The 21,596-nt window shown below is 41.8% G+C and overlaps 1 protein-coding gene across 2 annotated transcripts in view; it reads left to right on the plus strand.

The window, feature by feature from the left end:
• The window catches only part of LOC124777267 (protein regulator of cytokinesis 1-like), a 251,101-nt gene that overhangs the window by 54,315 nt on the left and 175,190 nt on the right, over positions 1-21,596 (plus strand). For both annotated transcript variants that reach the window (XM_047252597.1, XM_047252598.1), the window contains exon 3: positions 12,028-12,138. In XM_047252597.1, the coding sequence (XP_047108553.1) occupies positions 12,028-12,138 (111 nt within the window). The remainder of the gene's footprint in view (positions 1-12,027; positions 12,139-21,596) is intronic.

Here is a 21,596-nt window from a genome sequence, read left to right on the forward strand (position 1 = left end):
TGCACACATTGAGAGTAATATTCGTATCTTTGGGCCAGAAATGTGTTTATTTACCACAGACCTTGTGGAATAATTAAGTCTGTGTAAAGTTTGTCAGTGCTCTGATGAGCCTGCGGCCAAGTGCCTCCTGGGAGTCATCACAAATGAAAACGAATTTTTTTCAGAAGATAAGGTCACACTGCCTAAGCCGACGGTGGTCATTGCCACCTGCTAAAAGTACATTTTGGTGACGCTCAGCAATCAGAGCTAAAGGGGCAGGTATTGCTGGTAAATGGTACATGATGTGACATTTCAGGCCATGCTTTCGAGTTATCTGCCACCATACCAGAACCACAAGGAAAACCTGACTTACCTAAACACCTCTTTAAACCCAACTGTTCTAGCTAACCTGGACCAGATGATAGCAGGCCAAAATGGTTACAAGAAAACCCATCAGACTAAACATTGCTACTGACACATAACCATACTGACCAGCACATCAGCTGCTTGCATAATACTCATAGTGATAAGTATCGTGCACTCCACAGGAAATGACTGTCTGAGGATCACCTCCAGCCGTCTACAGTCAGACTGTTTCAGATGCAGTGAACTGTGTCAGATCAAGGTAGTCAATAAAGTGCTCCATCAACTGATTCGATGCATTCATCTCCCACTCTTCCACCCACCCCGAGCGGAGCACCATTCGCTAACACCTTCCAAAAACACAACCGTTACTTTACCAGGGAGGTAAAAAGTCATTGAGCAGAAGAGTATCATACAGAGATTTGAGTCAAGATCATTTCCTAGAGTGATTGTTAGAGTATCCCGAAAAGACTGTTACTTATTTTAGTCCCATCACTACTTTCATATGACATATTATCCAGTGATGCTACAGTGCACAAAGAATGACAATGTGTGTCAATTACTTAGTATCCCACCCATTTCCCTGCTTTATATGATGGCTCACCTATGTGCCTATGGCAGGAAACAGAGTTAATTCTATAAGCTCCTGTTGCCAAGTTACAGCTGTCATAGTGAGGTGCATTTATTATTTAAGTATGACAGTCAAACTTAACATCACAACATTGTGTGCCACATGAACAATTGCTTTAGTAACTGTGTCACATGAATTTCCCTCCTTGACAGTGTCTCTAAACTGTGGAAGTTGAAGCTCTCCCTTTAATACACCCCCATTCTTGGAATCCTCCCCCCCCCCCCCCCCTGCCTGAACCTCCAGTAGCCTCATTCTTTGTCACCCTTTCTTTATATTCCAGTCAGAAAGAACAGAGCAGGGGGCAGGAGAGTGTCTTAAGAAAGGTCCAAATTTTCTGAGATTTTAGTATGTTGTGTGTAGCCGGGTCTGTAATGTAGTATCCAGATTTTCGACATATAGATCCCTGTGCTAACGTGTTGTGAAAAGAAAATATGTGAACTTATAGCACTTCCTTCAGCCTTTTGCTGTAACTTTATCCCCTTGCACACCACAACAAGAATTGCTTAGACATTTCTTGCAGAGAGTTAAATTTCCTATAATTTGCACTGGTTAAAATCTTTTTGAATAAAATATTTACCAAGATAAATAGCTTCAAAGAAATGGCAAATTTCTCAAATTGTCAAATAAGTGCGTGCCTCTAAAGGTCGGAATTTATAAACCCCTAGAGGCCTACCTACTTGGATTGAAGAGCTGGGTGGGCGTGTGGCCTTGGGAAATCCTAACTGGTCAGTATCCTCCACCACCCTCCATCACTGCCGGAGCTATTGTTGTAAAACTGGACTTCTTCGCGTAGTACTGTGGTCCTTCTGCTGCACTGTGGATGTAGTACTTCCAAAAGTGTACTCTAATGACATACTTCAGTGAAGCTATTTAACTGGAATCTGCACATTAAATTTGTTGAAGGAAGATTTCCTACGTCCATGCAGCAAGTTATTTGAACTATTATTTTTTCACTTTATGAAGAGTTTAGTGACTAATGGAAATAGTTACATCATATCATCTCTGTTGCTGCTAACAGCTTATTCGACATAGTCAATCTCGTCCACCATAGTTAGCGGACAACAATGTGTTCATGCATCTCCATATTTGTAAGCAGAAGCTAACATAACACGCTAAGTTAGAGATCACAGAAATGTTATATGTAATTGAATTTGAAATGGTTTAAATTTGTTGATATGTTCAACGAAGATACTATTCATACACATTATTGAATGCTAAAGCTGATAGTGACTGGAGCAAGTGAATATTCGCCCAAAATCGTACATCTTCTACTATTGGAACAGCTACTCCTGTCAGCCACTGCACTGTAACTTTTCATAAAGTGAACTGGTGGCGTGAATAGAGTGCACATCTGTACTACAAGGATATGATCAACCTAAAAGACAAAATGGTTCCTCAGGAGTTTCACAAATTCATGAGTGAAGACTATTAATCTGAAAAATTAGACGGACATGATCATAGAGCAGGTCCTGATAACTGTAATGAAGAGTTAGGGAGGGCTGTCTCATGGTCCCTGCATAATTAACAGATAGTGTGCTGTCTCTACGTACTTTCGGGTATGAAATGCCTTCAACGCTTCTGTCAACAAATGAAGATGTTCACCGACGTATGCTCAGCAACACCTGAGTAACATGAAGGTATGGAGCCCTGCTGAGTAACCAGGGTTCTCTGAACATTCACCACCCCTTGAGACTTAGTAGATAGTGTCACTTAGCACAGGGCAAATTATCCTCAAGAGGCGAGCCGCCATTTAGATCAATGAGCTGGCATCAAGTCCATGAAGAAAATAGTGGCAGAAAATTTTGAAGATTTGAAATTCAAACAAAATAATAATGTCTCTAGCCTCAGTTTTGTGTCCCCTGAAAAGTCCAGATAAAAACATACAGCCCGCCCTCTTACTCTCTTCCAATGAGTTTGCATTGCCAAGCAATCAGATGATTAACTTGAGAGAATTGTGCAGATCTGAGCTTACACCCTTTCCAGTGCATCTCGTCACTGACAACAGTATCTACAAAGGCACGGAGTCAGCTATGTATGCAGCATTCACTCTAATACAGAAGTAGTGGACGCTAAGATGAACAATGAGTAGTAATTGGAAATGGATACATTATACATATAGTTGCTTGGAATATGCCATGTTCAAGTCAGTGTGTACAGTCCATGTGAACTGAGTGCAAAAACACTTTTGATGTAATACCATAGTAGTTTTTGACGGATTCTAATGATATCTGTTATCAAAGCAGGACACTTTACTGAACTTGTCCACAAAATAAGTCTTTTCTACACCACCACCCACTACAGAGTCACAATTTTTTTTATCAAAAGATACCAACAAAAAGAAACTTCATTTCAGTGCTGATGACTGAAATGGCTGCAAAGGCATTGTGGGTAAGTGACAATAAAAGATACAATGTTGATGATAAACTCTGCTGACTATGATAGCATTACCATCAAATCGGAAGACAGAGATTTTCATATTGCTGAGAGCATTGACCTCTTGTGAAAATAACATCTATTTCCAGAAGAGAGTGAAGAATAATTCTTCCAGAGCTCTGTGCTTTTCAATGTCATGGAAATTCAATCCACACTAAATTCTTTCCCTTCGTGCAGCAAGCAGGTGAGACACTTCTCAGTTCCCTTTGGAGGAGGAGGGAAGACAGCATAATTTACAAGAAAAACCTTTCCCTCTCTGACTTCCTGGTGCAACAGCATGCAAAATTTTAGAAGTAGGGAAAGGTTTCTTGCAACATTATGCAAGAATATGTGAACAGAGATACACTAGATTGTCTTTGCCACTCTATATCTGCAGCAAATCCAAACTTCAATTTGTGAGATGGCCACGCACTTGAGCGACTGTACCTATCTACAAGAAAGGTGTGCGGCTGGGTAGCAAAAAGATTTCACCATTTTGGGGCTGGACACTAATCAGAGAATGGATGATACCCATAACAACAACAAAACATGCAGCTCCAGATTCCTAAATGAAATTCACTTCTTGCACTGTATGCATACACCCAAGAAAACTCAAGGCTCTGGTACTCTGCCATTTGCGTACACTATTGTGGCAAGAATTCACCTTTGCCATACCTCAACAAGGAGAACTCTTAGAGGGATTACAATGAAGGAGAATCCCTAACCAATGACATCATCACTGAGAAGGAAGCAGCTGATGCCCAGTTTAACCTGACATCTGGACCCAAAGGGGTCAAGGCATTAACTTGTTCCGAGTGATTCTGCATCCCATCACATGTGTATTAATTTGTAGTAATTTTTATTTCTTAAACATACATTTAACTGGTAAGAAAGACAATGTGTTTGATGGGAAGGCTGAGGGAGGTGGTGGTCTTGGGGTTGTTGAACCTTGGCAATTAGAGGCATCTACCATGAAAAACCTGCACTTTTTCACCACATTTATGCAGAAATGAGTGTTCCATTGAGGGTAAGAGTAAGAGTGGGTGGGGGTGGGCTGGCGTTGTTTGTTTGTGAAGCATTGACCAACAGGCACCTACCATTATCTTTTAAGAAGTTGTTCAGTTAAAATGATAATGTTAAAAACCTATCCTTGGAGTTTTTTTTTTTAAAGAATTTGACAATTATTGTGTTGTCATTTAGAAGTTATATGCCTTAGTAAGTACTTGGTCTCAAAGGAAGTCTGATGCAAGAGAAAAAATGTAGGTGAATAACCTGAATAACCAAGTTGGCACAAGGATCTCAAGATCAAAAACTTGGATGCTACACTACACACAACCAACTTAAAAAATACTTAAAGTTCATAAAATTTGGGTCTTTTGTAAGGTCTTTGTAGTTTTTTCAGCTCAGTCCAGCCTGTCTTCAAACTACATTCATCAGTTCTGTTCCCCTCACATCATTCCCTCAGTTTTGTTATGGTGTTAGTATTAATATGTTCATTGTTGTCAATGTGAACTACCTAATGTCCCATCACCTAAAACTTCCCTGCCCCTCTGAAGCAGCCCACACCCTCATGAAACAAAACAAAAGATGTACTCATTATCACACTCCTTCTCTCAACCCCTGCACCCCCTTATTTTTGATTCAAATATCTGAGTTGTGTTTTATACGCTGATATTAACTCCTTTTTCCAGTACTTTGTTGCGCTGAGACACAACTGGTCAGAAAATGGTGGGAAAGTAACTGTATGCACTAACCATGCCTGAATGGTAAATCTACATCTACATGATTACTCTGCTATTCACAATAAAGTGCCTGGCAGAGGGTTCAATGAACCACCTTCAAGCTGTCTCTCTACTGTTCCACTCTCGAACGGCATGCGGGAAAAACGAGCACTCTTATTTTATCATGACGATCATTTCTCCCTGTGTAGGTGGGTGCCAACAGAATGTTTTCGCAATCGGAGGAGAAAATTGGTGATTGAAATTTCATGAGAAGATTCCGTCGCAATGAAAAACACCTTTGTTTTAATGATTGCCACTCCAGTTCATGTATCATGTCTGTGACACTATCTCCCCTATTTTGCGATAATAAAAAATCAGCTGCCCTTCTTTGTACTTTTTCAATGTCATCCGTCAGTCCCACCTGACGCGGATCCCACACTGCACAGCAATGCTCCAGAACTGAGGCCAAAATCCAATCTTACCATTTTGATCAGGGTGTCATTGCCGTCCATCTGCAGAAACCAGCACGGTTTTAGGAAACAAAGGTCATGCGAGATACGGGTTGATACCATATCTCTTGATTTACGAAAGGCGTTCAACTCAGTTCCTCACTGTCACTTGCTCAAAAAAGTGCGCACTTACAGTCTATCTGATGACATATGCGGTTGGAAAGAAAGTTTTCTAAGAGACAGAGCAGTATGTCGTCCTGAATGGGGTGACTTCAACAGAAACAAGTGTAACTTCAGGTGTGCCCCAGGGCAGCGTAATAGGTCCGCTGCTTTTTAAAATTTACATAAACGATGTGGTTGATGGTATTGACAGCGGCATTAGACTGTTTGCCGGTGATGCTGTAGTCTACAGGAAAGTAATATCACATGAAAGTTGTGAACAAATCAGTGAGGATTTGCAGAAAATAAATGCATGGTGCAATGACTGGCAGTTCTCTTTCAATATTAGTAAGTGTAACCTACTGTGTATAATAAGGCAAAAATCCCCATTAATGTATGAGTACAAAATAAATGCTCAGTCTTTGGAAGCTGTAACATCAGTCGAGTATCTGGGTGTGACTATTCAAAATGATTTCAAATAGAATGATCAGGTTACACAAGTAATGGGCAAGGGGAACTCTAGATTGCAGTTTATTGGTAGAATCCTGATGCGATGCAGTACTTCAACAAAGGAAATTGCTTACAATATGTTAGTTCATCCAGTCTTAAAGTATTGTTCATCTGTATGGGGATCTTACCAGTTGGGTCTGATTCAAGAGATTGAGAAGGTCCAAAGAAGAGCGGCAAGATTCATGACTGGTACATTTAGTCACCGTGAGAGCGTTACAAATCTCATAGAAAGTTTAAAGTGGGACGCACTTGCAGATAGACGCGCAAATCGAAAGGGGCTGCACACTAAATTCTGAAATCTGATCTTCACTGAGGATGTAGAGCGTATATTACTACCACCAACTTTCAAATCGTGCCATTATCTCCACTAAAAGATAAAGGAAATTAGAGCTTGTACTGACGCATTCAGACAGCCGTTTTTCCCTCACGCGATATGCGAATGGAACAGAGGAGGGGGGATGGGGGAGGGGGATATGACTTCGGCACAAATTGTGCCTCTGCCACACACCGCTTAGTGGCTAGTGGAGTATATATGTAGCTGTAGAGGTAATGAAAAAGGTAGATTCCTCCTTAGTGCTCATCCGCACTCTCTTCCTCACCTTTGATAGAGTGGTGCTTACGTCCAAGATCAAAGCAGGCTATGAAATTATCACAGTCCAGCCGTACATTGTGAACCTGATGTGCTGCTAGAAGTGTCATTGTTTCAACCACACTACAATGCCTTCTCGACACCCAGCCAGATGTGTAACCTGTGGTAGGGATGCACATGAGGGCGATTGTTCGCCTTCTTTCCCCGCTGTATCAACTGCAATGGCAGCCATGCTGCCTCCTCCCAGGATTGTCCTGTGTATCTCGATGAGCGAGCTATCCAAGAGATATAGGTAAAGGAAAAAGTGCCTTACCCAGTAGCTCGCAAGTTACTGTCTCGTTGCAAACCCTGTGTTCTCCCGTCTGGCACCTAAAGTTCTGTTCTTGTTACCCCTCGTTCCGTGAAGGCCATGGCCACCCAGACATGCAACCTCCAGTTCAGCTCGAGGTTGTGAAATCGCCCATTGTCAAGATAGCATCACCGTACAGCTATGCAACAGGCCGTCAAACTCAAGTGGCAAAGCCGCCAACTACACAACCGGTAGGCAGGGAAGGACAGGAGTAGTAGTCCCGTTTAGACTTTCTCCATCCCTCCAGCCAAACAATACCTGAGTCTTCCTCTAACTGGAAAGGCTCAAAGAAGTCCACCAAATCCTTCGGTCACACAAAGAGGATTTACGGCTGCTTTTAGCATCACAGCATCCCCTTGTACTCTACCTTCAGGAAACGAAATTGTGCCCCTCACGGCTACTTTGAGCTTTCCCATTTCTTACTGATTCGTTTTGACCTCCCCCTGGGATCGGCATCCCATCTCATGGGGGCGTCATGCTGCTCATACGGGATGACATTCATAGTCAATCCATTTCCCTGATGGGTAGTCAGTTAGAGGAAGACTCAGGTGTTGTTTGGCTGCAGCTATTGCAGTTCGCCTTTTCCTTCCCCACCTGACTTTTTCCGTCTGTACCATTTATGTCCCTCCATCTTTCGATGTGACCAGGGCAGACTTCCTTCAGCTTATTGAGCAGCTACCTCACCCATTTTTCTACTCAGTGACTTTAATATGCATCATCCCCCTTGGGTTTCTCCTAGGACCTGTCAGAGAGGTGCGCGCTTGGCTGAGTGTCTTAATCAACTTAACCTCTTCTGCCTTAACATAGGAGCACTCACATTCCTTTGCAACTCCTTGCACACCTATTCCCATTTGGATCTATCTCTCTGCACTGCTCAGCTTGCCCATCATCTCTGGTGGTTCCAGTTGTGATGATCATATGGAATATCTTACAAATGTTATCCGTACCACTGCAGAACATTCCATTCCTAGCACTTTCTCTTCCGTTCCCTGCTGGACTGAGGCACGCCGTGGCGCAGTTTTTACGCGACAACGTGCTCTCCTCGTTTTTAACTGTCATCCTATGATGGCAAACTGTGTTCATTATAAACAGATGCGTGCACAGTGTCATTGCATTCTTCAGGTTAGCAAAAAGCTGGCTGGATTTCATTCACAAGTTCTTTTTACAGTTCCACCCCCTCCTCTGTCTTGTGGGGCAACCTCCGACGGCTCTCTGGGACCAAGATCCATTCCCCAGTTTCCAGCCTGATAATAGCAGATGATGTCATCGTGGACCCTTTTGCTATCTCCAACACCTTGGGCCGCCATTTTGCGGAAATTTTGAGCTCTTCCCGCTATCACCCTGCCTTCCTCCATCAGAAACGAGCAGAGGCGGCTCGGGCGATACATTTCTCTTCTCCGAATCATGAGTGCTACAATGCTGCCTTTACTATGAGGGAGCTAGAGCATGCTCTCAGTTCATCCTGATCTTCTACCCCAGGGCCAGACCCCATCCACTTTCAGATGTTGCAGCACCTTTCTCTTGCGGGCAAGCACTTTCTGCTTTACACAGACCACCTCATGTAACAGGGGGCATTTTTCCCGGACACTGGCATGAAGCCACCGTCATACCCATATCTAAGCCCAGTAAGGACAAAAATCTTCCTTCTAGCTAGCACCCCATCTCTCTTACCAGCTGCTTTCACAAGGTGATGAATTGTATGATTCATGCCTAACTGGTATGGTGGCTTGAGTCTTGCAATTTACTGATGAATGCACAGTGTGGATTTCGAGTGCGGCATGCTGCAGTTGACCACCCATGTCATGACTGGTTTTCTGCAGAAATCCCAGACTGTGGACATGTTTTTCGATTTGGAGAAGGTCTACAACACCTGCTGGAGAACTGCTATCCTCCGAACTCTTTACATGTGTGGCTTCTGTGGTTGTCTGCCCTATTTCCTTCAGGAATTTTTAAAAGATCGAGTTTTCAAGGTGCGTGTGGGTTCTGCCTTGTTGGTCACATTTATCCAGGAAAACTGTGTGCTTCAGGGTCGTCCTCTTTGCTATTGCCTTTAACCCTATAATGGCCTGCCTCCCACCGGGCACCTCAAGCTCCATTTTTGTTGGCGATTTTGCCATCTGTTGCAGTTCTCCATGGACCTGTCTCACTGAGCAGCGTCTTCAGCGATGTTTTTATTATTGTCTTTACTCCTGGAGCATCAACAGTGGCTTTCACTTTTCCACCGACAAAACAGTCTGTATGAATTTCTGGGCATTGCAAGTGGTTTCTCCCACCATCTTTACATCTTGCACCTGTTGCCCTTCTGTTTGTGAAACTACGAAATTCCTGGGGCTCATGCTCAATAGGAAACTCTCTTGGTCCTCCATGTGACTTACCTGTCAGCCTGCTGTACACGGTGCCTCAGCGTCCTAAGTGTCCTCAATGGTACTTCTTTAGGTGTCAATCGGACCACACTCCTCTGTTCGTACCGATCCCTTGTCCATTCGAAACTCGACTATGGGTGCTTTGTTTATGTGTCTGCACTTCCATCCCTCTTATGCCGTCTCAACACTATCCACCATTGTGCCATCCGTTTGGCCACGGGTGCTTTTTACACTAGCCCGGTTGAGAGTCTGTATGCTGAAGCTGCTGAACTACCACTGTCCTGCCACTGTGAGTTTCTCCTCAGCAGGTATGCATGCTGTTATTCTACCATGCGTGGCCACCCATCCTGTGCCGCCTCCTTTGGTGATTCCTTTGATCACCAGTATGGGGCACGTCCCTCTTCTCTGATACCTACTGGAGTCCGCTTTTGGCATTTGCTACGGTGGCTTAACTTCACACTACCTGCATCTTTCCCCTTCACCACTGTGGTTTCGTGAAGTGGCCCATGTTAACCTTGGCCTTCATTCGCTTCCTAAGGACACTACTCCAGTGTTGGGCTATCGCCTTCAGTTTCATGACCTTCACATGGACCTTCTTGGTAGTACCTTTGTATACACTGATGGCTCTCAGACTGACCGTGGAGTCTGGTGTGCCTTCGTCATTGGCATCTGTCTCTTTCGATATCGGCTTACAACACACTGCTCAGTATTTACAGCCGAGCTCTTCGCCTTGTATCAGGCCGTAGAGTACATCTGGCGACACAACCTTCCCAATTGTGTCCTCTGCTCAGACTCATTCAGCGTCCTTCAAAGTCTATATGCACTGTACACCGCCCATCGCTTAGTGCAGTGGGTCCAGGAATACTGTCACTTTCCCACTCTTGGTGGAGCCAGTGTGATGTATCTATGGGTCATGTCGGTCTGCCAGGAAACGAGGCTGCTGTCAAGGCTGCAGCCCTCGTACCTCAGCCCACGAGTACCTATATTCCCTCCGATGAGCTCTGTGTTGCCGCCTGTCAGTAGGTGGTGTCCCTTTGGAATTGCCAATAGTCCTCCCTTCATGGAATAAGCTTCGGCTTATTAGGCTTGTCCCAGTGGCTTGGGTGACCTCCACTTGGCCCTCCCACTGACACGCATTGTGCCCAAGTTTTAACTGTCCGCCACTTCCTGATGGAATGTCCATTTTTTAACCATTTATGTTCCTGCTTCAGTTTTCTCTCTGATTTTTATTGACTGTTTTAGCAAATGACGTATGGGCTGTCGACCACGGTTTACTTTTTATCCACCAAAAATATGGCAAAAGCCATTGAATTTTTAGTTTTGGACATCCATTTCTGTATGGTGTCTTATTTTGGCCCTCTTTCCACGTGTCTGTTTTTAGATGTCTTCTATTATGTCAGTTGGGGTTGATGTATAGTCGTTTTTCAACTGCTCTGTCTTCATGTTATATAGTTATGACATAGGCGCGTATGACCCCAGCTTTTTTGTGCCTTAAAGCAAAGCAAAACAAAAACCCAGAGCCATAAAAATTATTTAATCTCTTCGTAGATTAGTAACCGGCAAGAAAATTCATGTTTCACTCGTGGAAAGGTTAGAAAGTATTGTGAGAAATAACAATATAGTGAACAGGCTCTGTTCGTGTAAACCATTCTCTGCAATTGATATGCAGATGCTCCTTTCACATCTATGTGTTAATACTAGGAACTAATTCTGTCATAAAAAAGATTAATGTGTTAAGAGAAAGGCAAGAAAGTGTCATCTACACCCCACAAGCCATATATGGTGTGTGACATAGGGTACCACATGGATAGGAACGCAGTATTAATTTACTTCGTCGGGTCTCAGGTATGTAGAAGCAGGGTTCATTTGAGAGAGCAAAATTTGTAGCCAAATTTTATTTAAACATTCATAAAACTGAGAGATTAAATGCGTAGCTTGGTGGATCTGTAATTAAATTATGTAATTCCTTGAGAAGAGTATTGTAAAATTTCTGATTTTTTGTGGTGTGTTGCTGATGCTAAATCACAGAAGAACGAAAATTAGTTTCTGATTGCATCCTCCGGCTAGTATTTATTATTATTATTATTATTATTATTATTATTATTATTATTATTATTATTATTAGAAGATATGTTTTTGGGTGTATTGCAGATTTGATGAATCCATTTTAATGCCCAAAGCTAGTTTACCCGTAATCATATCATTTGTGACTCAAACAAAGAGACAGTTTCTGTTGATTTTTTGGATGATTCTCATGAGTAGAATTGACCTGCCTTTCTCTTAGTGGCTATGATAATGACAGTTTAACTGAGGAATATGGAAGTTATAGACAGCAGCACAATATTTTGGAGTATGGGAGATCAGCACTGTTCATTCGTTAAGCTACAATGTGTGCAATTTTTTCAACTGACAGTCATTAACACTGTAACATCTAGTTCTTCTACTTCTATCAGTATAATTTCCCATTGTATTACCATTACAGTATTACATGGTGTTTTGCAGGAGTGCATCCAGAATAGTATCCAGCATATTATTTCTAGAGAGCAACAGAAGAAACATGAGATGCATGAAAGGCTGAATTCTTTATTGCATGAAGCTGACAAACTAAGTAAGGTAAGAAAGATAATATGCTGTAGGTGATATCATGTTATTGTACAAAAGTTTAATATTTGTTGTCAATGAGAAGATTCAATCAGGGTAATTTTAACTGAAGAGCAAAAATGAAACTTTTCTCCAGGGCGTTTCTGCTGAGGTTAAAGTAGCTCAGAGTAAAATTTATTATAATTCTGTATGATTTTTATGAAAGAAAGAGGTTTCATTATGAGAATTAGATTGATAGATTTGTAGTAAACAAGGTATTAATTTTTCTAATCTGCCTGGTTATATGGGAGAGAGAGAGATTTAAGAGAGATTTATGCGTCAAGAAAATGTAACTTAAATAGGCCAACTGGTATTAGGGCAAGGAACAAAAAAAAAAAAAAAAACAGTATCTTAGTATTACAGTAATTTTTATTTCATGTTCTACAGACTGAACTTGTGAAGTGAACTTCATTTGGAATTAGTTACTGATAAGGCCATCTTATTAATATTCAAAACTGGTGTAATGTCTTACCCTTCATAACCCAAATTTTGAAGCATTACACTGGTCTTCTCTTAGTACCTGGTATACATCAAAGTTTCTCCTTATCCTAGCATCATGTACAGTTCCAGATCGTGGAGCAGCGATACTAGTAAACACTTCACCATAATCATTTATTGCCTTGCACATTGACAGTAGGAAAGCCCTTTCAGTTAATATATTGGTCTCCATGTAGAGCAGGTTTTATGACTGGTATGCGTGTGCAATCAAGGGCCCACACTGCATGTGGAAACTGATACTTTGAACGGCACGTACCTTTTACTGCTTCTAGTTGTAAGTTTCTGGGAAATCGAATCCACAAAGGTGCTTTTTGGATAACATGAAGAAGAACATCTGAAAATGTCGGTGACACAGCAGTCTGATGTATACATGAGTTTTCTTTTACAATTTCTTTGGGCTACATGTATATTTTTTTGCCTTACAAGCAACATGGATTCTGCCATTTTTAATGAAAGAAAACTCAGTAAAATTTAACTTGAAGTTTTGTTCATACAAAATTGTAGAATGTTCTCTGTAGTGGTGGGCAGGAAATCGCGTATCTGTTAGAAATCGCAGTGACTGAGAAGTCACAGATATCACAGTAGCAACTTTACAGAATCTAACTGCGATTTCAGTCACAGTTAGCAGTCGCAAGTAGTATTTCACATTCAAAAACGTGAGCCATATATTGGTCGAATTTAGCACTGCTTTCTGCGATTTCAGTGACAAGTCGCAACTAAGAGTCGCAAGTAGCAACTAAAAAGCGCGGTTAACAGTGGCATCTGTTGGCCGAAGTTCATACTACGTCCATCTCTGCGGTACGCTATGGAGTCTAACTGCGATTTCCGTGACAAGTCGCACTTAGAGTCGCAAGTATCAACTAAAAAGCGCGGTTAACAGTGGCATCTGTTGGCCAAAGTTCGTACTACGTCCATCTCTGCGGTACGCTATGGAGTCTAACTGCGATTTCAGTGACAAGTCGCAACTAAGAGTCGCAAGTATCAACTAAAAAGCGCGGTTAACAGTGGCATCTGTTGGCCAAAGTTCGTACTACGTACATCTCTGCGGTACGCTATGGAGTCTAACTGCGATTTCCGTGACAAGTCGCAACTAAGAGTCGCAAGTAGCAACTAGAAAGCGCGGTTAACAGTGGCATCTGTTGGCCGAAGTTCGTACTACGTCCATCTCTGCGGTACGCTATGGAGTCTAACTGCGATTTCCGTGACAAGTCGCAACTAAGAGTCGCAAGTAGCAACTAAAAAGCGCAGTTAGCACTGCCATCTGTTGAGCAAAGTTCATATTACGCTATTCGCTACCGAGTCAAACTGCGATTTCTGTGACAAATCGCAACTAAGAGCCGCAAGTAGCAACTAAAAAGCGCAGTTAACATACTTTTCCTAGTGTCATCTGTTGACCGACGTACGTACTTCGTTATGAGAGCCTTGTGCCTCACGAGATCGATGTGCTGTGTGTGCATATGAAGGTCTTATTTCAGTAGTGGTACAAGTCCATTTTTGTTAATTTTGAGATATAGAGTCGTAAAGTTAAATGAGTGCTGAAAAATCTGCAATTGAGATACCAGAAATATTCAAGCATATGGCTTCTTGCTAGAGATGAACCTTTATTTATGTTTGTTTGGATCACTAATTTCAGAAGCATTATAGACAGAAAAGTGTAGGTAATGGACTTGTACCACTATTGAAATAAGCCCTTCATATTATATGACGACATGCACATTCAGCATCAGTTATGGTTGGTCAAATACTGCTGTGACTCTGAATGTATTATATTAATAAGAAGCAACATTGCCTTTTTCTCCTGAAAATATCAAGTAATGTAACAAATGTGTTTGATTCTGCTTCCAATATGACAGTTTTGGTTAATACTCCACATGCCTACAGGACTTTGCAATGTTAACACAGCAGAACTCAGACATCTGTATAAGTGTAGAGAAATGAAAACAGTCATATGAATGCCTCACTTTTGTTCCGACACAGTTCAAGACTCGGGAGAAAAGTTTTACACCTGGTGTTCTACATGGCAACTTCACACACAAGAACTTTTTGCCGACACTACTACCACCTACATAAGTAAGCTTTTCCTGTGTCACTTTCAAGTAATGCACTTAAGCTATTCCTGATTTAACTGGAAGATCTGTACTTCCCACTTTCATATCAACAGCCTCAAAATGCATATTGTAGACTTCGGGATATGTTACAGGTCAGTGTCACACCAAGATTGTGGAGAAAGGGGGGGGGGGGGGGGGGGCGGCACGTCGGTATCCAACAAGTGTTTACCAATAAATAAGTGGCGGAAAATTACGGGTATAGGACGGCTTAACATGTGGAAAATGAGATTTGTATTATTCACTCAATGTATTTAACATTTATTATTCCTTTAAAATCGCAGAACAACTTCAATAAAACACTTTAATCAGTCACACACTTATTTCATAATTATTTCACTTTTAAACTGCAAATCCTCTAAGAGCTGTCTTGAATCTTCACGAGTCTCTCTCAACAGCCTTGATGTGGATAGATATGTACAGCAAACAGTAATCAGTCAGAACTGCGTCTGCAAAAACACAAGGATTATTAAACAATTTTTGCTGTCACTAATTACTAGCAATATAATTGACAGAGTAGATTGCTAATATTTGCTATATCACATTTGCTAATATTTGCTATATCACATTCGCAAGAACGATCTCACTGAAGTAATTAAGTCCATCAAAACGCTTAGAAACTAACCTCTCGTCTGACGAAAACGGTATAAAGACTGGCAATTTCTTCAGATCTGTTGACAATGATATTTTGAATTATCACTTTACTGAGTGACTGAAATGTAGTTCAGGTGCCTATGAACATAACAATATGTTAGAATTCATTTTCTAAACACGAACTATTACGGTACTGTGCGGCTACTTACATATTAATTACACTATTAATACTTTCACAGTTGTTTCTTTAATACAAAATTAAAGCCAACGGAAGAATAAACGTAAAACATACTTACCAATGACAGGTTTGTTGAGATGCAATTTTCTGTGTGGACAGATGTAACTTTTTCATACGGTGGTACGTCGCAGAAATCGCAGGAGTCACAGAAATCGCAGAAGTAGCAGAAGTCACAGAAATCGCAGAAGTAGCAGAAATCGCAGAAGTAGCAGAAGTCGCAGAAATCGTGGAAGTAGCAGAAATAGCAGTGGCGGAGGGATACGCGACTTAGGTTCCTTAACTGCGACTCTTAACTGCGACAAATCACAGTTAAGAATAACAGATACTGAAAAGTAGCATTCACAGAAATCACTGATACCGGAAAAACGCAGTTTAGCCCATCACTAGTTCTCTGTGTGGAGCAGCTTCCCACACCCTCTCACTCAAGCTGAGAACATTCTCAGGTGAAGTAAGTGGTGTGTTCAAAAAGTAAGGTGACTTTATATTTTTATGAAAAAATATTTATTTATTCATCAATATTCATGTTGTCCCCTTCGAAGTAATCCCCCTAGGATACAATACAATTTCGCCAACGCTTCTTCCAATCCTCGAAGCACTTCTCATAAGCATATTTTGGTACAGCCTTGAGTACTTCCAATGGTGCAGTTTTTGTTTCCTCAGTCACTGAAAATCTTCATCCTTTCATAGGTGTCTTCAGTTTTGGGAACAGGAAAAATTCACAGGGGGGGCCAAATCTGGTGAATATGGTGACTGGGGCCTGGTTGTTGTGTTGTTTTTGGCCAAAACATCTCACAAGCAATGAGAAATAAGCAGGTGCATTGTCGTGATGCAAAAGCCATGAATTATTTTTCCACAATTCTGGACTTTTTTGCATATTGCTTCTCGCAAACAGCACATAACATTAAGATAATACTCTTTATTGACCGTACTACCTTGAAGCAAAAATTCATGATGCACTATGCCCCGATAATTAAACAGTTAGCAAAACTTTGACATTTGTTCGAATGTGGCCTGCTTTTTTCAGTCATGGCTCTCTGGGATGCTTCCATTGCGACAATTGGGCTTTGGTTTCAATGTCATAACTTTAAACCCATGTTTCATCAACAGTCATGACCCTTTTGAGCAAATCAGCAACTTCATTGACTTCATTCAAGTGCTCCTGAGCGATGCTCGTGCGACGGTTCTTCTGATCAAAATTGAGAAGTTTCGGAACAAACTTTGCTGACACACGTCTCGTGCTCAAAATATCTGAAAAAATTGCATGACACAAGCCAACTGATATGCCAACATCCTCACCAACTTCTATTACAGTAATTCGATGATTTTTCAAAACAATTTTCTTCACATCTTTGACGTTATCATCTGGATATGCTGTGGCGTCCAGAGTGAGGTTCGTCATTGGCATCTTCATGGCCATCTTGGAAGAGCTTTTACCAATTCTAAACATTTTTTTTTTACTTAGAGCAGACTTACCAATGCCACTGTCAACATTTAATGTGTTTTAGAGCACTTCATTCCATTTTCACATAAAATTTGATGCAAATTCGTTGCTCATTTTTTTATAATAATCAAAAATCGCTAAGCACACTAAAACAATCTAACCTTTTTATCTGTCAAAAACAAACGAGGTATGCTGTACACTTGAAACTGTGAACATACGTTCGGGACATGTTTACCAATACAACAAAAAAATGATCACTAATCGAATGTGTGTTGCCAGCACAATTTGGAAAGTCCCCTTACTTTTAGAACAGCCCTCATATATTCTGACTCTTTATTCAGGCCAACCAAGACGGTTCTCCAAAATTCCAATAATAAAGTACATTTTCCATTTTTATTCATACGACCCAGTGCCCCTTGAAACACCAAGCATGTCGGCAACTTCGGTTACTGAAGTACCCATCATACGAGCAACAACACTTTGCTCATGTTTGAATTCACTTAGCTCCAACAAATGCACTCACAATTACGCAGGACACTTGCAACGTACATTGAGGGCATTGTACAGGTATCATTTGTTGTCACATTCAACAGTGCAACCTCCAGGCTTGGCTAGCATATGCATTTAATTTGAAGCACCGATTTCTCATGATTTGTTTTTATATTTTTGTCTAACCCATGTAGATGAGTTTGATGTTCCAGTAGATTATGAAATGGGCTCTAAGGGAAATGTGTTCAGGGTTAGGTAATCTTTTAAATGGGAGCATATTTTGTAAACTGATGGCGATGAGTCTTTTTTATGCTTTTGGCAGTGAGAGATATGTGGATGGAATTACTATTACTAATAGGGTTGTCAGCAACCTTAATTGTTAATTTTGGTGTACTGTGTGGGTACTTGGCCTTCCACCTGGAATAATAAATGTGGTAAATTGATTGTGTATGTTTGAATTGGAAGTGGAGATGGGGTTAGAAACCTCTCTAAAAAAGTGATCGACTCAGTGAGGTGATCAGGAATGAGATGGAATGAGATTTGGATGCCTCCATCTCATGGGGATGTGTTGTGACTCGCAACAGAAATAATTGTGCTGCATGTCAGTCAACTGATACTCCATTCGGAAGAATTAGGGTAACATGACTTTGGGAATCTGCAATACTCCATTGAGCAATAATTGAAGACTGGGTATGTTACCAAATTATACCTTTATATTTCACATATTAAGTACACAACAAAACATCATTACATTCTTGTTTATTTACCCAACAAGAACTGAAATGCCCAATAGCTGTTGAAAACAAAGTGGAAACAATCATTCATCCTGTCATCCTGGGTTTCTTTTCATTGGAGTTTGAGAGCTTCAATAAAATATATGCCTTCTGTGAGCATTTATTACTGCCTGATACTAATGTGGTGGCTCCTTATAAGTCTGAGAAGTCACCTTGTGGTATCCATTCAAATTCTTCAGTAAGAGTTCTTAGAGAGTCTGTGGTGGAACAGAACGACCATGAACACATTTGTCAAGTGTGCCTTGCAAGTGCTTAATGGGTTCTAGATTGGGAACCACCACCGACCGTTCCATTACTTCAGTGTTCAGGCTTCCATTACTTCAGTGTTCAGGCTTCAGAAGACATCCCTGGTAACACCTGCCACGTAGACCTTGGCATTATTGTGCATGAGAAAAAATTCATTGCCAGCACCATGTGCAGCAGCCACCACATAGTCCAGCCTATATTTCAGTGTACTGCCTGGCAGTAAGGGGACTATGTACAATAACAAGATCTGTAGGGCTATTGACACTGATGCTTCCCCACACTATCAGAGAACTTTGCCCGAATCTGTTGATGTCCTCTACATCTGACAGGTATTGCACCCCATGGCATCTCCACAAGTGAACACAACCATCACCTTGTGTCAGAAGAAATATGAACTCTTATTGAATAACATGTTTTGCCAGTGACAAAGTTGCCAGTTGACATGGGAATGGCAGAACTGAATGTGAGCTGTGACATGTTGTGTCAGGTAGAGTACTTAAACAGGATGACTGGTTCATAAGATTCTTTCTCATAACCTTTTTCTTACATTCTGATTGGGGACAATGGCTCCAGTGGCCCCTCTGACATGGTCTTGCAGTGCTCTGGCAGTAGCTGTATAATGCCGAAATACAGATGGCCGAATAGTGGTCTTCATGTATGGTTGTAATGCGTCAGTGACCTTGTCCAACTTGCCTTATTTACTGGCCTGCATCCTTGTAGCATGCCACCAACTTATGGTTGGCAGATGGAAATACATTGGCATCTGCAGCAACACGATAGAAAGTTCATCTTCCTTGGATCAGACAGACAGCTCTTGGAACTTGCACTGCATTAAAATGTTGCGTTGCATGTGCTTGGCTGAATACGATGTACACAGATGACAACTGCCATCTGTGTACCTCAGTAGGGAACATTGGGACACCAGTACTTACTTTCTTCTGCAGGGTCACCTGATACTGTAACGCATAACACAGCCAATAGAAGGCAAATGATTTTATTTGTTGAATGCACTGAAAGTTAAGATCTCGAGCTATGCAGTAGGATCACAGGTGCTATCTGTATCAAAATAGATATAACATACCGGACATTGATATATGTGTTCCGCAAATTCTTTTGAGCAGTGTATTTTATAGTCCAAGTTCAATACAAATGTCACAAGGATAGTGCAGAATCCCAAAGACAAAACCACAAGAATAATTCAGTGTTACAGCAAATGGTTTCCTATGTAGAGAATGGTAAGTGCACAGTACTGCCAACGAAGACAAAAAGGCCAGAGTGGCCTGCAACAGCCATATAAATAGGTGGCCATAATGAAATGTGGTGCAGGTGGCACTAGGGGAGTACCTGCAGGGCAAATTTGCAGTGGTCTCTCTTTCTAGTGGCTGAGGCACACGGTAGTGGGTGGCAGAAAAAGCAGATGAGTCATAACTGTGACTGGTCGGTGGCAATGGCATCAATCGTTTTTGATGTCCACCTAAGGGGGTGGTAGCCCAGTGGGTTACGATGGCCCTTCCTCCATATGAGGACAAAGAACAGTGCTGTGTCATGTAGCCCAGCACCCGGCAGGCTGCCAAGAAGTATGCTGGATGAGAGCTATGTTCTTGGAACCTTTAGAGGGGTATACATGCTTGACCAGGTTCCAATTGGCACATGACATGTGGTGGTGGTGCCTAGGGGTGCAGCAACATGGAGGGAGGTACCGTGGTGCCTGTCATATGGTATCCAATGATGTGGAAGTCGTTCATGGCTCGCTGGGCCTCATTGTCTAAATGGAAACAAAGGGCCTTGTCCTGACTGGACGCCGGATTTGGGTCATTGGGAGGCACACCAAGGCATCAGTGTGTGCGTGCTGAGTAGTGTTTCGGAAATGTAACTCATAGTTATATCTACTGAGAAACAGAACATCACTGGAGCTGATGGGCTGTTTGATTAAGCTGCTCAGCAGCTGGGCTGAAGAGCGATATCAAGGGCTAATGATCAGTCAGTAAGTGGAACTTGGCTCCTTAGAGAAAAATTTTGAACTTTCTTAATGCGTAAATGATCTCGAGCACTTCCTTTTCAATCTGGAACTACTACTTCTGGGCAGTGGTCATTATTTTTGAAGCACAAGCAATTGATTCTTCAGAGCCATAGGTATTACTGTGCTCTAATATGGTGCCCAAGTGCCCTTCAGATGTGTTGGCAACTATTACCAGTTGCTTCTGTAACTAGAAAGTGGCGAGGCATGTTGTACAGAGTAAGGCCTATTTGAAGGTATGGAATGCCCAATCACAATCCATCAACCAAGAGAAAGAGACTCCTTTCTTCCAAAGATTGTACAGTAGATGTGCAGTCACTACAGTGCCAGGAATAAATTTACTATAATACGTGATTTTCCCAGGGAAAGATTGTACTTCTTGTAGTTTGAGGAGCTGGGGAGTTCTGTGACCATTTCCACGTGCTTCTTCGTAGTCTGAAATCTATCTTGAGAGATGATACGACTGAGGTTTTCCAATGGCAGTTCAAAGAACAGGGATTCGTCAAGATTACACAAGACAGGAGGCCTGTAGTGTGTGGAACAGTTTTTGAACGTCAGTCGCTACAGAGTCTTAGGTTTGTGTTGCACAGTGCAAGCATAATGCAAAATTTATTCAGGGCCAACATTGTGGTTTGAAAGTCTGTTGTGATTACATTAGTAGCCATTTTTGAGGGGAGTACCACAATGAGGAGGCTAGAAATATGGAAGCAAGGCATCTGTCTTTGTTGCATTGTGCACAACTTTCTGGGCAGTCATCCCCAGAATGCTTCCGAAAACAGTCTGAGCACAGCGGGAGTGCTCCAGTTGAGTGGCTGAGAGTATGTCCTCGTTTGCAGGGCTGAGCCAATGTGTAGCAGTGTTTCCTTTTGATGATAGCTACTTCTTCTTTGTCGGCTAAGCTGTATGCATTACATGGGTTGAAGAAAGGGATGGCCTCCATGTCTGCCCAAGATTCTAAATGGCAGCTGGCTGCCTGGGATACTTGAATCATTGAGCCAATTTCAATACT

This window comes from Schistocerca piceifrons, chromosome 2, assembly GCF_021461385.2.
Source record: "Schistocerca piceifrons isolate TAMUIC-IGC-003096 chromosome 2, iqSchPice1.1, whole genome shotgun sequence".
Lineage (NCBI taxonomy): Eukaryota > Metazoa > Arthropoda > Insecta > Orthoptera > Acrididae > Schistocerca > Schistocerca piceifrons.